This window comes from Microplitis mediator, chromosome 7 (genome assembly GCF_029852145.1).
Source record: "Microplitis mediator isolate UGA2020A chromosome 7, iyMicMedi2.1, whole genome shotgun sequence".
Taxonomy (NCBI): Eukaryota; Metazoa; Arthropoda; class Insecta; order Hymenoptera; family Braconidae; genus Microplitis; species Microplitis mediator.
The window spans coordinates 14,687,340-14,702,640 of record NC_079975.1 but is presented as its reverse complement, the minus strand read 5'-3'; the positions used below and the strand labels follow the sequence as shown (position 1 = coordinate 14,702,640).

Genomic DNA, 15,301 nt, shown 5'->3' with positions numbered 1-15,301 from the left:
TACATCGATCGAAGAAGAAGTTAAATCCTTTAACACCAAGAGTCGGGCGATTTTACCTGCAACATCTCTCGCTGAGTGGTATACGGACTTTGTATACGATAAAATGTTGAACAAAGTGGAAGAATTTAATCAGAAGGATTCTAGGTGGAGTTTGACGAAGATAACCAACCTGGCTGTAACAATGACAAAATACGCACCTCTGCAAGGTGGGACTTCAACGTTTGTGAGACTTCCTCGAGATATCTAGAAGAAACGAGCTGTGCTCAACATCGAAAACTTTGATGAGTACTGTTTTCTATGGAGCGTCGTTGCTGCGATTAATCTTCCCAACTCTGGACATCCTGAGAGAACATCGGCGTATCCTCATCATAGTGCGGTGCTAGAATATTCAGGTATAAAATTTCCTATGACACTTAAACAAGTTCCTCAGTTTGAAAAACTGAATGATGTAAAGATTAATGTTTATGGTATAGAATCTCACTTTACAAACAAAAATTCTGAGAAAAGTATTATAATTCCATTATATTCAAGTAAATATTCAAACCCTAATAGGAAAACAGTCCACCTTCTAATGTTACAAGCTTATGTTAACTTAAATATGACTAATAATGAGTACAAAGATTATGAGCCTATATATCATTTTGCTCTAATTAAAGATCTCTCGCGATTAGTAAAAAGTCAGATATCAGCTTCAAAAAGCAAATTATTTTTTTGTGATAGATGCTTAAATCATTTTAAACTAGAAAAATCGTTTGAAGATCATGTCAAAGACTGTATCGCATTGAATAAAGTTCACATGACTTTTCCGACTGAAGAAAATAAAATTTTAAAGTTTAAAAATTATCAGTGTAAAGATACTGTACCGTTTGTTGTCTATGCAGACCTAGAATGTACACTGGAGCCCCAAGAAAATGATAATTTTGACAAACATATACCACATAGTATAGCATTTTCTCGTTTTTGCAGTTATAATAACAATTTATCTAAATTTGAACTCAATCGATCACAAACCTGCATCGAGTGGTTTGTAAAAAAATTAGAATGTTTAGCATTAGAAGTCGAATCGTACTTGAAAAATCCTGTTGCTATGAACCCTCTACCGAGACATCAAAAAGAGAGTCATGAGCAAGCAACTATTTGTCATATTTGTGAAAGATCTATAACTGCTGCTACAGATAAATGCTACGATCACTGCCATTTTACTGGTAATTATCGTGGCCCAGCTCACTTATCTTGTAATATAAATTATAGAAAATCTCATACTATACCAATAGTATTTCATAATTTATCTGGTTATGATTCCCATTTTATAATAAAATCTTTATCAACTATTTTCGAGGGTAAAATTACATTATTACCAATTAACAAAGAACGTTATATATCTTGTACGAAATATGTTGAAAATACATCAGTTTGCTTACGTTTTATAGATTCATTCAGGTTTATGGCTTCTAGTCTTGACAAATTAGCATCTAATTTAAATGATTGTGATAAACAGATTACTCAACAACATTACAGTGATCCAGAAAAATTTAAATTAGTTACTCGAAAGGGTGTATTCCCATACGAGTACGTAACTGGTATTGACAAACTTAATGACAAACAGTTGCCCGATCAGGACTCATTTTATTCTAAATTATCGAATGATGGTGTATCTGATAATTATTATGCCCTTGCTCAACTAGTTTGGAATAAATTTGATGTCAAAACATTAGGGGAATATTCAGATTTATATTTAAAGACCGATGTCCTTCTTTTATCAGACATATTTCCAAATTTTAGACAGAGTTGTATGGCTACCTATAGCCTAGATCCTTTACATTACTAGTCGGCACCGGGAATTGCTTTCTATGCAATGTTAAAATATACAAATGTTGAACTTGAATTATTTACTGATCCTGAAATGATGCTTTTTATTGAAAAAGGTATAAGGGGTGGTGTATCTCAGTGTACAAATAGGTATGCAGCGGCAAATAATCGTTACATGGGATCCAGCTTTAATCCTAATAAAGCTGAATCCTATTTAATGTATTATGATGTAAATAATTTGTATGGTGCTGCTATGAGTATGCCTCTACCAAAAGGTTCATTTGAATGGGTTTATCCGCCTGAAGATCTTACTTTTGACGTCGATAACGTAGATCAATTTTTAAACGACATCGATAGTGTTGGCTATGTATTAGAAGTTGATCTACATTATCCTCAGGAATTGCATGATCTACATAAAGATTTACCACTATGTCCTGAACACTTTTCACCGCCGGGTAGCAAGTATACTAAATTATCGACAACTTTATATGATAAAAAAAATTATGTTATACACTATAAGAATTTAAAACAATGTTTAGGATTAAAATTAACAAAGATCCACAGAGTTTTAAAATTTGAGCAGTCACCCTGGCTCAAGTCATATATCGATAAGAATACAGATTGCAGAAAAGCTGCTAAAAATGAGTTTGAAAAGGACTTTTATAAACTTATGAATAATGCTGTTTTTCGTAAGACTATGGAAAATGTTAGAAAATATAAAGAGATTCATATAGTAACAAGATGATCCGGTAGATATGGCGCTGCTGACTATATTTGTAAGCCTAACTTCCATAGTCTTACCATTTTTGATGAGAATATGATAATTATTGAATTGAAGGCGGCAAAAGTACGCTTTGACAAACCAATTTATGCTGGTTTTTGTATATTAGATTTATCAAAAACTTATATATATGACTTTCATTATAATTATGTGAAACAAAATTTCGCAAATGACGAATCAAAACTAATATACACTGATACTGATAGTCTTATTTACCATTTCATTGTACCAGATATCTATGAGATCATCAAACGTGATATCGCCAAGTTTGACACCTCTGATTATCCACCTGATAATATTTACAACATACCACTTGTTAATAAAAAAGTTTTAGGTCTGATGAAAGATGAAAATAATGGTAAAATTATGACAGAATTCACTGGACTTAGAGCAAAGTTGTATGCTTTTAAAATTTATAATGAAGATCAGGTAAAAAAGCGAGCCAAAGGTGTCAAACGTCCGACTCTGCGAACTATTTCTTTTGAGGATTTCAAAAGATGTTTAAAAGATCATGTAAATTTAAGTAAGGAACAATATGTAATTAAAAGTAGCAAACATAGTGTAAGTACAGTAGTTCAGAATAAGATAGCTTTAAGTTGGGAAGATGACAAACGTCAGCTTCTGCTTAACAGTACTGATACTGTACCATGGGGTTATGAAGTGTCAAGAGATGAAATTATGACTATACCGAGACCAAACAAAAGACAAAAAATGTAAAAATAATTATAATTTTTAGGATAGTAAAAAAAATAAAACTTATATACATGATTTAAAATTACTTTGTTTTATTTCAAAAATAAAATACATTTTTAACAGATCAGATTTATTTATCCAGCTATTGTGAGAGCTATCAAAGCCGAGCCATTTTACATATAATTTATTTCCACGTGTTTTTATTACTTTTTCTATCAGGTAAACATCCGGATATTTAACTTTGCTGAGTTCTTCATCGTAGAACCCACCTTCTATTGGCTGATCCTGATAGTCGACAAGTCTGTAAGTCGTAGGTACCGTATTTTGTACAGATTTTATAGTGAAAATCTCTGTTGTCCAGTTAGCGGTGTAACCCTTTTCAAACACATGTCTGTGTTTGCTAATTCGAACTTTATCTCCAACTTTAAACTTAGATTTTCGTACTCGTTGCTGCATTTGAAGAGGTTTGTATATATTTTTAAACAGTTCTTTATCATTAGCAGCAGATACATCAACAGGTTTCATTTTAACTGTCCGATATTTAGTATTATTATATGTATTTAACAATCCTTCTAGCATGTTGACCCATTTATAGTTACCACGAGCAGAGAATTGACGCCACATATTAGTTTCAAGTGTTCGGTTAAAACGCTCACATATGGATGCTTTCAGGTTGCTGAACGTTGAGTACATATTAATTTTATACTGCTTCATAAGATCTTTGAACTCTTTATTGTAAAACTCTTTGCCTTGATCGACATGAAGATTTTTTGGAACTCGAACTGTTGGAATATAGATTTCATTGCATTCGTAACATCACTAGCACTTTTATTTTTAATTGGTACAGCCCAAGCGTACTTGGAAAATATATCTATCACCGTCAGCAAGTATTTATTTCCTTTATTTGATGTAGCGTATGGGATCATTTCAACTAAATCTGCCTGCCAAGATTCATCGAGTCCTCGGATATCAACATGACGTCGCAGGTAATTTCTACGAGCTTGCTTATGGAACTCATAAGCTATTACTGACTTTCTGTCCTCCATCGTTGAAAATTCTAGCCTCCAATTTATTTATACGTTGGGTATTCTCATCAAGTGATTCTTTTCTTGTTTTCTGTTTTTTTAACCTCAATTTTAGTTCTTGAACCTCTTTCTTTATTGATACTACTGTAAAATCTAGTGTTACTACTTGGGCATGCAACAGTGAAATGATCTCGGACAGATCATCTTTCATACTATCATACATTAAAGTCAATTTTTTATGAACTAGATCACGTGTAAATTTCAATGTTGCTACATCATTATCATTATCATCTGAAGGATCACCAACACGACACAATTTTTTACTCTCCAAATCATAATCTCCACCAGGAGTCAACTTAAAACCAACTCCAGGTGGCCCAGGTGGTCCACTAATAAGTGCAGCTGTCATTAACGAACGTCCAAATATGTCAATACTCATTTTTGTTCTGTACACTTCTATGAACAGCAGAAGACTGGTCGAAATAGTTAAAAATACTGTTAATATATAATTCCAGCCTCCCGTAACTCTCCGATTATTGATATAATTTCATTTGTGTGACTTGGATTACCAGCTGCTTGAGATGACATGAGTAAACGTAGACGATCAACCAGTTCATTTGAATTATCCCAATGAACATAGTCTATATGTGTTTTCCTCTTTTTTACAATCTTATATTTAGGTAATCCTTTTCCCTTAGATGTCTTTGTAAGAAAATCAGCAATATAAGTATTAAACTTTATTGTAGAATCTTCATAAATAATGCCATCTGATTTGTAATTTTTTCTATAAATGTTTGTGTTTTTAATGATCTCTAGGTATGTATTTTTATCGTCTTGTGTAACACTCGCATCATTGGGTGATTCTTTAAACAGCAGTTCTAATAAACCTGGAGTTATAGGATCTTCATGTTCTTTAACATAAAATGTATTTTCTTCAAAATTTATTTCTGAATCACCAATATAAAAATCATTGTACCGCCGACGAACACCATATCTCAAATCTATTTCTTTACTTTTTCTATACACTTTGGCTAAATAGGATTTCACTAAACTACCCGGATTAGCAGGAGTACTTGAAGCAGAGGGATTTATTTGGGTCTTATTAAGAGTTCTACTACTCACATCGTCATCAGAGATTAAGCTATCATAATGACTTGTATCATCAAATTCAGTTTTATTGTTGAGTGTTGAATTGTCCTTTAGTTTAACCTCTTCTTTAATTTCCTCCTTGACTTCTTGCTTAATTTTTTGTTTCGACGATTCAACTAGGCTCTGTAACGGTGTAACTATGGGTTTGAACATTTCACCCATAGCTTTTTCAGCGCTATCTTTGCCTAACATCAGCATTTTATGCTTCCGTCTGATGGCGTCACTTGCTTCAGATATCTGACGCAGCACATCTTTTTGTTTCGAAATCTCTTCAGGCTTCATGTTGATGTATTAGAGTTCACTAAATATATCATTTATATTAACAGTTACACTTTAATTTATACTAATAAAGCAGTCAAATCCTTTTCTGTATCTTCCATTGTTGAGCTCACTGTCTTTATCAATTACCACAAAACCATATTTGCCATCATTCCAACATGCAGAGCATAGATCTTTGAATGAATTGTATGACATGTCTGTATTTACATGATCATCATATACGTGTTTTAAATTCATCTCATCTTGACGGAAGAGAACCAAAAAATTTACATTATCACGTATTAAATGCTTAGGAATGCGTGTATAAGTTTGACACAAATAAAAACTGTCTACGTCTTTGTGTCGGCCCATACAAAAGTACGCTCTAATATGATCCTGTTTTTCACAAGCAACATCGTCAAATATCATTAGCGAATTAGGTTTTGCATCTTCAGGTTTAACCACATCCTCATGCTCATTGAATGGGAAAAAACCTACACCCTCTATGGGCTTAAGCAGCGACTCTAAAAATTTGTATTTCGGCTGATTAAGAGATTTTGAGTATAGGTAAATGTTGTTGAATCTCAAACCATTGGGATGTATAATAAGTGATACTAAGGCATTTGTTTTACCACAGTTTGATGGGCCACAAAACCCTGCTCGCACACTGTTCGGTAGTAGAGCACCATGTCTTTTGATCCTTTTTACTCCAGTACCTTGAACAATTTGATCGAAATTTATCACAGGTAATTTAGCATCGTGTTTTTTGAACTCCATGTTAACGATTCACTGTTAGAGTGACAACTCATTTCTAAGACTATAAGTATGATAATTTATAATGATTTATTATCAGTCATTATGTCGCTGTGATGGAGTGCGGACGTATAAGTGGGAAAGGTATTGTCAACAGTATCATTAACAAGCTACCTTTTGAACTTCATATACCTGGTTATCAGTATTGTGGTCCAGGAACGAAGTTAGAGAAGAGATTGGCTCGTGGTGATCCTGGCATCAATCCTTTGGATGTGACGTGTAAGAATCATGATATTGCTTACTCGAAAAATCGAGAAAATTTAGGGGCGCGTCACGAGGCTGATAAAATATTAGCTGATAAAGCGTAGGAACGTTTTCAAGCGAAAGACGCTACTATTAGAGAAAAAGCGGCTGCTTGGAGTGTAAACAAAATCATGAAGGTAAAAAAACGCTTCGGAATGGGAATGAAGAAGAAGAAGAGAATGGGTGGTAAGAAGAAGAGAATGGTGGGTAAGAAGAGGAGAAAGAGTAATAAGAAGAAGAAAAGTACCAGCAAACGACCAAAGGTGGCGCTGAGGAAAATTGTGACAGCTGCTAAGCAAGCAATGCAAGCAGGTAGTGATCCAATTAAATCTGCACTCAAAGGGGCTCGACAAGAGGTGAAAAAATCTGGTGGGAAGAAAAATGTTCGACAGCCATGTATACTACCAGTTCCATCTAAAATCAATGGTGTACTTCCGTTTATGATCCCCCTATTTGCAGGTCTTTCAGCAACCGGTGCTCTCGCTGGTGGCGCTGCGGCGGTTGCGAAGGCTGTCAACGATGCTAGTTCAGCCAAAAGACAGTTAGAGGAGAGCAAGAGACATAATTCTAAAATGGAACAGATGGCCATAGGTAAAGGCTTATACTTAAAGCCATACAGACGTGGTATGGGACTATATTTGTGGCCATATCCATCGGTTGGAAGAGGATGTAAGTCGAAAAACAAGTAGAGCTACCACATCGAGCACTTACAAACATCGACTTGATGAAATACGCCAAGGCATGAAAGATACCCAATTTCCGCGGTGTTTTCATGAGAAACGATCTGCCAAAATCTGGACCTAAAGAATTCGAATCAGCTATTGTCAATCTTGATGATAAATTTGGACCTGGAACTCATTGGGTGGCGTACAAGAAAAGTCGTGATGAAGTAATTTATTTTAATAGTTTTGGTGATTTACAACCACCAGAAGACCTTATAAAATGTCTCGATGTTGGTAGCGTGAAATATAATCATAAAAGATATCAAGACTTTGACACAATTATATGTAAACATTTGTGTCTAAAATTTCTTTCCGGACGACTTTAAATTGACATGACTAGTTACTCAGGGCATTAGTCATGGCTGAGTCTTTCACGTTAACGTTGACAGGATCGTCCTCTGTGTTAAAGGCAAATTATTCCCCACCAATTGAACTGTCAGAGGGGAAGAATTGTGTCTTGGGTCTTGTAGAATTGCTGACATTTAATTCGATACCTAATATAGACATTAGCGCTAATAAGTTTTATGTAACCTATCCTCCGGATAATGAAGAACAAGAAGACAAGAATGACATCTTGGATAACAACGTAGGAAATATCGACAAACCTGATGCAAAAAGGGCAAAACGAGATGTGCTTATAGCGACGAGAAGTGATGATAATGTTTCATCGGCCCCAGAAATTGATGTGCAATCTCAGAGAGATATTCCTAAGAAAATAACCCCCAACAAAATGGTTCCTGTTAAAGAAAAGGTAATTAAAATACCGACTGGTAGTTATGAAATCGGAGATATTGATAAATACATGCGAAAAGCATTACCGAGACTTAGCGTCAGTATAAAACCAAATAATAATGAACTAAGAAGTGAAATTAAATGTGATCAGGTTATAAATTTTATACCTAAAGATTCTATTGGTCGGCTGTTAGGTTTCAAAAATCGTCGGTTTCAACCAAACAAAACTCACTCATCAGATTTACCTGTAGCTGTACTAAAGCTAAATGCTATAAGGGTTGAGTGTAATATAACCACAGGTGCTTATATAAATGAGCGCAAAGTGCACACGATTCACGAGTTTTTTCCGGGTGTACCACCAGTATATAAGATTGTTGAGTTGCCATCACACGTCATTTACCTTCCAATCACCGCGGATGCTATATATAATATAAGACCACGTATAGTGGATCAGGATGGAAAATTAGCAAATTTTAGGGGTGAAACTATAACCATAAGATCACATGTGACAACGATATAAAATGGGTATTGTATATGATACAAAGAGTGGCGCGGGCTATAAAAAGATATCAACATGGCCAAGCACAATTAGTCGAAGAAGACCTCACAAGGCGTTAACACATCAGAACGAGCAGTTCCTGAAAAGTCTAGGACTACGATTACGTGGAAGATTAACAAAATAAAATTTAATTTCTGCTGCATAATCCCGTGTCGAAAGACTTAGGTGGTAAGCTGTTGAGTATAATGTCTAATAACGACGCTACAAACAACTTGAAGAAGTATTTAGAGAGCCAACAACGTAAATACGATACAAATTTTAAAGACAGCAAAGATAAATATTCGGCACCGAGCATAAAAGGTAGTACAGCGTACGGCGGTTACGAGAAAGGCAACAAGTACGGTGCAGTAGGTGACAGAGGATATAAAAAATAATGGCTAATATATTGGATATCTAACGACCAATTATATTCGATGAGTCAATTGCTCACTATGAGCTGCATGCTCATCAACCCTATGCATCCTCGACTTTGAACAACAATGATGAAGTTCGTATCACCATCCAGAATCAAAATTTGTGCATACTTCCTAGCAAAAGTGCACTCCATATTCTCGGAAAGTTTACTAAGAATGATAATACTGCTGTCGTTGCTACCACCAACTTGGTTGATATGGGGATTGTCCACATGATTAAAGAATTCCGTTTACTTATGAATGGTGTTGAAGTTGATCGAAGCAGTAACGTCGGTATAACAAGCCTGATGAAAGGTTATGTATCATTTAGTCTAAATCAGTTAAGTACTTTAGAGAATGCTGGCTGGGTAATGGAAGATAATGTCAAATTGATCAACGCTGCAGGAAATTTTGACTTATTGATTCCGCTGAATATTTTGAGTGGTTTTGCTGAAGATTATCTGAAAGTTCTCATGAATGTTCAGCTAGAGATAGTTCTTACAATTTCAAACAGTGCCATTAATGCTTACATACAACAAGCAGCGGCAGGAGCGGATGCTGAGGAAGTAAAATTGACTTTACAAAAAATTGAGTGGATTGTGCCGTATGTAACGCTTTCAGACAAAGAGAAAATTCAAGCATTAAATTATATTACCAGTGATCCAGCTATCTCAATTAGTCTTCGAACCTGGGAATTGTATGAGTATCTGCTGTTACCAGCAACCTCAAGACACATTTGGGCTGTCAAAACATCAACACAACTGGAGAAGCTATGTTACGTCATCCTTGGATTTCAAACAGCAAGAAAAAACGACGCAAGGAAGAACGCTAGTCGATTTGATCACTGTGCGCTTCGGAACGTAAAGTTATTCCTGAACTCACAGAGTTATCCGTACGGGGATCTTAATTTGGACATAAACGACAATCAGTATGCTTTATTGTATAATATGTACACTGATTTTGAATCTTCATATTACAATAAAGAGCCTGAGCCACTGTTGACAAAGCGGAAATTTCTGCAAGAAGCTCCGCTCTGTGTTATAGACTGCTCTAAACAGAATGAGGCTATTAAATCTGGACCAGTAGACATTCGATTGGAATTTGAATCCACAAATCAATTTCCACAAAACACAACGGCTTATTGTTTAATCATTCACGATCGTATAGTTGAGTATAATCCCATCAGCAGCACTGTACGGAAATTGACTTGAAACATAGTTGTGCAATTTGATCTGACACCAACTATACATTATATGTACACATGGAGGTATGCATACAAAACTGCTAGACGAGGTGAATGGGAGCAAATGGCTCGAGATCGAGAAAGGTTTAAAAATAGGATAGAAAGATCAAGTTATATTATAGAACCTGTATTGATTAAAAGAATTAATAAATAAATAAAAATTTTTTACCGATGATTTAATTTGTTTTATTATTTATAATCTTAACCTAATACATTCCAATAGCATAAGTTTAATTAAATTGTATGTATTTTTTTTTAACTTGTTTTGTGAATTATTATTTTTATAGAATCACTATTATTTATACACTTTGGGCAATCTTTTCGGTATGGATAAAGCCATATTCCACAAATATCCCAATCACCACCAGACGCTGGGTAGTGGTCCATGCAAAATGAGTAATCTCTTATTTTATCATTATTTTGTAATTCCAATGGGAGAGTATCGTAAACATGACGTATTTGGGTCCTCGCAAAACGTAGAAGAAAGTGATAATCAAGACAGGCGATATCACGACAATGCATTTTTTTTCAAATCAGACAATTGATAATATATTTGCACAGATTTCTCGTATGATGGTTCGTGAACCCAAAATTCCAAGAACCATCGCTTCAATTGTTGAATATTTTGGAAAGCACATGCATGTGTTCTTCGACGATGAAACTGTCTCAGCGGGCATTTCTCCTTATTGTAGCGATCCACGTTTTCAAATGAATAATGTCTCATTAGTTGGATGTCGATTATTTGTGCTGAGTAATCGGTCATGATCGTCAACCATTTGTCTTTTAGCTTTCCGTCAACATAAATATAACTTGCTTTGCTCACCAAATCTTTAATAATATCTTTGATTCCGCTGTATGGCACTTCACCTGAGTCCCACCGGATACCATGACCGCAGCGTCTTTCATCGAGAGTTTCTTGCATGATTACTCCATCATACTCCAATGGTGGTTAAAAGATGAAATGTTTACACTTGAAGAATGAGAAATCTTCATCTGTTATATCCACTACACATAATTCTTTTACTACTAAGGTGTCATCGGGCATAACAAACCCCGCGAAATCTAAGATAAATTCCATTGTCTTTTATTTATTGTCAATACGTTCTTCTAGATTTTCCAAGCTTTCGATCACCTGATACAGTATTTTACAGAGTCTTTGAATGCACAGCAGTATGGGCACGCTTTTGTATCTCGTCTAGTTAGAATGATATTCAAATTAGTTTGTAAAAGATGAATATCACGTACAAAGCTTTCAATGTAGTCTTGTATTGGTGGTTCAAAATAACGTACTAATAATTCTGCTTCAAATAAGACGTATGGTGGATGGTTTACCAGATACTCTATTTCTTCTTCACTTAATTGATCCATTCCAGACGTCTACGCGTTATTTTGATGAGTTAGTTTTGAACATTAAATGAGTTATAACGTATGTAATTCTGTGACAGGCTTGTTCGTAGTCTTTACGATTGTTGCGTAATCACAACTACATTCAAATTTGAATGTAGTTGAACTTCCGGCAAATAGAGGCAGCACCTACTGGGGCCTAGTGTCTATCAATTAAAAACTTGACTAGCGCAGTGCGACGCATGCGCTTGGAATTTTACTGCCTCGTGGCAAGAAGACCGACGCCATCATCTCTTCGTTTTATACATTTTCAAGTGTCACCACGTGTTTTGTATAATCTATTCAAATTGCGCTCATCTCGAGTAAATAATTAAAAGTAATCAATTAATTACATTCAGAGTTTGTAACTCTATATAAAAATATAATTATTTTTATAATTGCGAGCACCAGAGCTCAAAAAATAAATATAAAACAACATCAAGAAATCCTGCGTTCTACAACCTGTTCCTCACGAGGTTATATCATCGAAAAAGCAACAGGTGCATTTTTTATTAAACATTTACTTGCTACCAGTGCTCAATTAATTTAAAAGACTCAGTTTTATTATTTATTTAATTATCATTATGCTCAATTTTTTTTTAATTAAACTAAAAGTTATTTTCGCTCAGTAGCCTCTGCTATCATGCTACCACGTGTTCAACAGATAAATTAAAATCAGTGTAATTTATCATGAGCTCATTAAATTCAATTCAATTATGTGATCATTACTATTAAAACTCAATAACAAAATTATTTATGTATTCAGTGCTATTAAAAATAGTAATTACGTGTTCAATAATTCACTTCGCTCAGTAACCTCTGACATCATGTTACTTATTATCATGACATTTTTGCATTCAACTCAGTGTTCAATTAAACTCAATTTGATTATTTTTAATTCATTATTTACTCGAGCTCAACTCAATAATTTGTATTCAATCATTCACGTATTCATGAGCTCAGACAATTAACAGTATTATAAATTAAATAAACTATTTAATTTGCAACCCAGTGATATTTTGTGCTGTGACAAATAAAAATATTGTTATATTTTTAAATATGCGTATTTTTCAAACATCCCAACCACCAACCAGTCCTGGCATGTCTTTATTTAATTATTATTACAACAACGATCTTTAAAAGATAGTAATAAGTTCTTCCAATATAAGATTTGTAAGTCGATTTCTTTTTCTTTAGTATGTAATTTATGAATGTTATTATCTTCTTCTTCACTCAAAACACTCACTTTCTCGTACTCAATTTGTGCTGAATATTCACAACGTTCAGTGCATACATGAGGTCTGTAATAAGATAGTCAGTTAATATGGTTGCAGAATGCACGCAAGTTCAATTAAAAAGATATGTTTTTTTACAATACCTTAGTATTTGGCGGTCCATTTATAAATCACTTTTTATAGGTTTTAAATAGCACATTAAATGCTTCTACTTTAAAATACTTGAAAAAAGTGATGCATATGGCCGCGAGAGTCGCCCACGCAACTCTTTATTCTCCCACTAGGTTACAGAAAAACAAGTTCGGACTTGTCGTATGACGTAAAAAGATGACGTAATCGGGTAAAAAGACGCAATTGCGCAGATTCATATTCCCCCACTTGATCTGAAATATGAGCTTAGTAACGGTAATCGACGCAGAAGATGATGTCATCGAAGCATTCGCGCAGCTTCATTCCCCCCCACTAACGAGTTACCCGCTAAAACAGAGGGGTGGGGGAAGAACTAAACCGCGAGATGGTGGGGACTTGGGGGCTTCTCGAAGTGCTCGTGCTACACCCTGTTTCAATATATAAAGAATCCGAATGATCATATATAAATACATGTCATGCTATTATCAGAGCTGGTACACGGTAAAGTACCAGCTCTGATAATAGTGTGGCAGTATTTTTCGTCATACACATGATAATTGACTGCTGGTCGATAAAATCTTACCTAGAGTCGGTATCAGCAACGGTCAAAAAAAATAACCCTACTTTACCGACCGGGAAGATGTACAAGTTACCAACCGCAGATATAGTACATTACTGACAGGTGGTATCGGCGACGGTAGGTAAGGAAGAGTACTACGTTATCGGGGGGTGAACCCCCCCTGCCTCACTACTTGCATCGATACAGGTTTTTTGTATCGAGTTTGTATTTAGAAACTATCCAGATGGTCCTTAATATAGATGTTTACTAATTTTTTAAAAACAGAAATATTAAGTAGCAAAAAAAAATTTATTTTAATTTTAGAACGAAAAATTATTTTATAGATTGCCAGAAATGATATTCGATACTTAATCCATCTATTTGTAAAATTTCATTAAATTCTGGACATTAATTCTAAAACCAAGAGTACAACTTCATGAAAAAAAAAAATTTTTATGATTTTTATATCTCCAACTAAGATAAGAGACTTAGGAACCTAGGAGACCGTGTACCCGATTAAAAAAACTAGTACTCGATCACTTCATATGTATTTGTCACTTACCTTATAACCTAAAATTTATGTGAAATCACGTGCTGTAAGTGTTGAAATATTGTATTTAAAACTTGTCGAGTTCTTAATAAACTTATGTTGTGTAAAATTAATCGAAAACTCTATTAAAATTTTAAAACTATTATTTTTAGTTATTAAATGTAGTTATGATCCATAATATATATATTATTAAATGTAATATATATATATATATATATGTGTATAGTTATTGTAAACATAAACCGTTCATAATTTGTGCTTATAGTGATTAATTTTGCATTTTAAATCAAAATATATCAACTATGTGTTTTAAATATATTAAAAATGTCTATTGGAGACCGTGAATACGTTAAACGTGAGCTTGGGCGTTTTAGAGTTAGAAGACATCGGGGATTGCTTTAGATTCAAGAGGATGATCAAGTGGTTGATGATGATCAAAGTTCATCATCTAGCTTTAGTGATGCTGAAAATGCACCTGAAGCCATTAATGAAAATAGAAACTTTTTTTTAAATGATGGTCTTGATGGTTATGTATCAAGTGACAATAATAAACAAGTTGATGATGGAGAGAATGATGATGAAGAAATTAATGATGCAGATCAAGAAGAATTAAGTGATATTGGAGAATTATTAGAAGATAGTGAAGATGATATGATTGGTCTTGACGAAGAAAATTATTTGAATGAAATTGAGGAACCTCGTCAGTGGGCATTTTTCTTTAGAAACAAAAAAAATTTTTATCTCTCGCAGGTTATAAACTTAAAAAAAAATTCAAATAAACTATGAAATATTATGACCCTCAGGTCAGCAGACAATTAGTAATTTTTGGATTTTTTTCCAACAAATACATTACAAAAAAAATAAAAACTAAAAATATGCACATGTAGAAAATTTAGAAAAACTACAGGCGCAATTTTTGCAATTTTTTTTTTTTACAAATTACTCTCCAATATAAAATTCAAAAATTATTAGACGTCGGATAACTTCAGTCTCATGAAATATCTATTAGATTCATATACATATATA

The 15,301-nt window shown here is 34.1% G+C and overlaps 2 protein-coding genes across 2 annotated transcripts; both read left to right on the top strand.

Moving 5' to 3' along the window:
* The first annotated feature begins 598 nt into the window (after positions 1 to 598).
* On the top strand, positions 599 to 1,828 carry LOC130671924 (uncharacterized). Its single transcript, XM_057476065.1, has one exon. The coding sequence runs from the start codon at positions 599 to 601 to the stop codon at positions 1,826 to 1,828; it is 1,230 nt and encodes a 409-aa protein (XP_057332048.1).
* A 7,141-nt stretch (positions 1,829 to 8,969) lies between these two features.
* LOC130671923 (uncharacterized) lies at positions 8,970 to 10,387 on the top strand. Its single transcript, XM_057476063.1, has 2 exons — positions 8,970 to 9,131; positions 9,203 to 10,387. The coding sequence occupies exons 1-2, from the start codon at positions 8,970 to 8,972 to the stop codon at positions 10,385 to 10,387; spliced, it is 1,347 nt and encodes a 448-aa protein (XP_057332046.1).
* The last annotated feature ends 4,914 nt before the right edge of the window (positions 10,388 to 15,301 follow it).